Here is a 2,160-nt window from a genome sequence, read left to right as displayed (position 1 = left end):
TTTTTTTTGGGGGGGGGGGGGGAATAACTGGACTCCTTTTAAACGATTTTCTAAATTAGATCAAAGATATTTTACTCCCATTTGAAAGTTGAATGTGTCACCTTGTTTTATTTGGATGTAATATTAGTAATACAGAATCTTTGTATTATTTTTGGGAAATGTCATGTGAAGGGAAAGTTTGTATGCTTTACTGTAGTACAAAGATTTATGAGAAGATATACAATCAGTTATTTTTAATATCCTGCTTTTTTCCTAATAGATTTCAAGAAATTCTAAAAAGTTTATTTGTCAACCGTGAGGAAATCAGAAAAGAGCATCTCAAGCTGGAAATGCAACTGAAAGAAAATGCTATTAAGACATACTACCAGAAACAATGCCATGAACAAATTCAGCTGATGTGCTCTGAAGAAAGAATTGAAAAGGTGAGTGATTTGTAACGTACCATAATGTGTTGCCTCATTTTCCTATGTTACTGTGTGAAAGCAGTGTGTAAATTTACACATATATTAAATAATTGAATTTAGGCTTTTAAAAGTATCCGAAAAACTCCAATTTCAGAATCTCATTTTCAAAAGTGATGTAGACATTTAGAAGCACAATTCTTGTCAATCTTTTATCAAAAAGTATTTTAGATTCTTAACTCTGAATTGCTAAATTTTCTTAATACCCATGTGGTCCTGAGCTGAAATATATGCTTTAAGATGCAAACGTAATATAACTTTTTTTAAATCTTAAAACAATATAAATTGTAAATTGCAATAAAATATTCTCTACTTCATTGTGATTTTATTTAACTATGGTATATTAACTTTGCTCTGTTACATCGGAAATGAGGAAACAATATGTGTCCAACCATCATTCCAATAAATATGCGCTTGACATTTTTTAAATGAAAATCGTCTTCATTTTCATTGGTTCAAACATATAGCTTTAACAAAACAGTATGGCATACACTGTATTGACAATGGGATAACATTTTAACAGTTGATGTTAATACATAAAATGTGCTGTTGATGTGGGGTACACTATTTTTTCACACAATAAAGGAATGTTTTGACAATTATATTGCAGCTAAGCATGAAAATCTCACAGCATCTCAAGTTTTTTTTTTTTCTAATTTATGCTTCACAGTTGCTACTTTAAGAGCTCATGAAATTCAGCAGACCCATGCTGATTTTTGTCCAACAGTAAACTTATCAGCATGGCAGCACACTGGATGATGGTTTGTTTAGCTGCACCGGAACTAAGAAGTGCATTCATAGTTCTGTGCTCATCACCAAAAAGGGAGTATTGAGCTGAATTTTCATCTTGCAACTTCCCGTTTAACCAAAATGTACAACTTGGATCTGGGGGACTTTTAGGAGATGCTTAAGAACAGAGGCAAAAGAGAATTACCTCTTCCTAAAATTTCATCAGTGGCCGTGCATTTAAGGTGGATAAAATTCATACTTTTTTTTTTTAAAGTAATTGTCTTTCTACAGTATTACATACCCTGATCTTTTTAGAACAGGAGTCAGCAACCTATGGCCCGCAGGCAATTTCTGGCCCATGGAACCTTTGGATTATGCCCGCAGACATGGGGCTTCAAGGGTAGGCTCTTTCTCAGTGCTGCCTGTGGGGCAGGTGTTGGCAGTGGGTACTTTCCCTGTGCCACTTCAGGGACAAGCACCAACAGCAGGCAGGTCTCACAGCTAGAAAAGGTTTTATACCCTTATTCTAGAAGAGCAAAAGTGCAAGTAATAAAATCGGATTACAACCCTGTCTTAGTTTAGGTTCTAAATATGAACTTGGGGTTTAAATTATATATATATGTGTAAATGTTATCCTTATTTTCAATTAGTCATAATGACAATTTAACAGGAAACACAATTTACTTTGCTTTACACTTTGTTTTCCTTGAATAAGTTACAGTTCAGAACTGATGTTTTTTTAAATGTCAAGATAAACTCACTGTTTCAGGCATCTCTTGCTTGTCATAAATGGTGACAACTAACTTAAGTAACTGTTAAGTAACTAACTTATTCTATGCATCTCTCATGTCACAATTTTAATTGCATGGATCTCTAAAGCACTACAGTAAAATATTTTATCCTTGCACTTTTTCTCAAGCATATATTACAATGGATATTTGCATATTGGTACAAGCACTTTTTATAAAAC

The 2,160-nt window shown here is 33.4% G+C and overlaps 1 protein-coding gene across 1 annotated transcript in view; it reads left to right on the top strand.

Annotated features, from left to right (window-relative positions):
• The window catches only part of KIF18A (kinesin family member 18A), a 124,822-nt gene that overhangs the window by 42,668 nt on the left and 79,994 nt on the right, over positions 1–2,160 (top strand). The window contains exon 9 of the mRNA XM_019519498.1: positions 260–422. Coding sequence (XP_019375043.1) covers positions 260–422 — 163 coding nt within the window. The remainder of the gene's footprint in view (positions 1–259; positions 423–2,160) is intronic.

This window comes from Gavialis gangeticus, unplaced genomic scaffold (genome assembly GCF_001723915.1).
Source record: "Gavialis gangeticus isolate Ggan-Ray unplaced genomic scaffold, GavGan_comp1, whole genome shotgun sequence".
Classification (NCBI taxonomy): domain Eukaryota; kingdom Metazoa; phylum Chordata; order Crocodylia; family Gavialidae; genus Gavialis; species Gavialis gangeticus.
The sequence above is the reverse complement of the archived record's forward strand: the minus strand, read 5'-3'. Positions and strand labels throughout refer to the sequence as shown.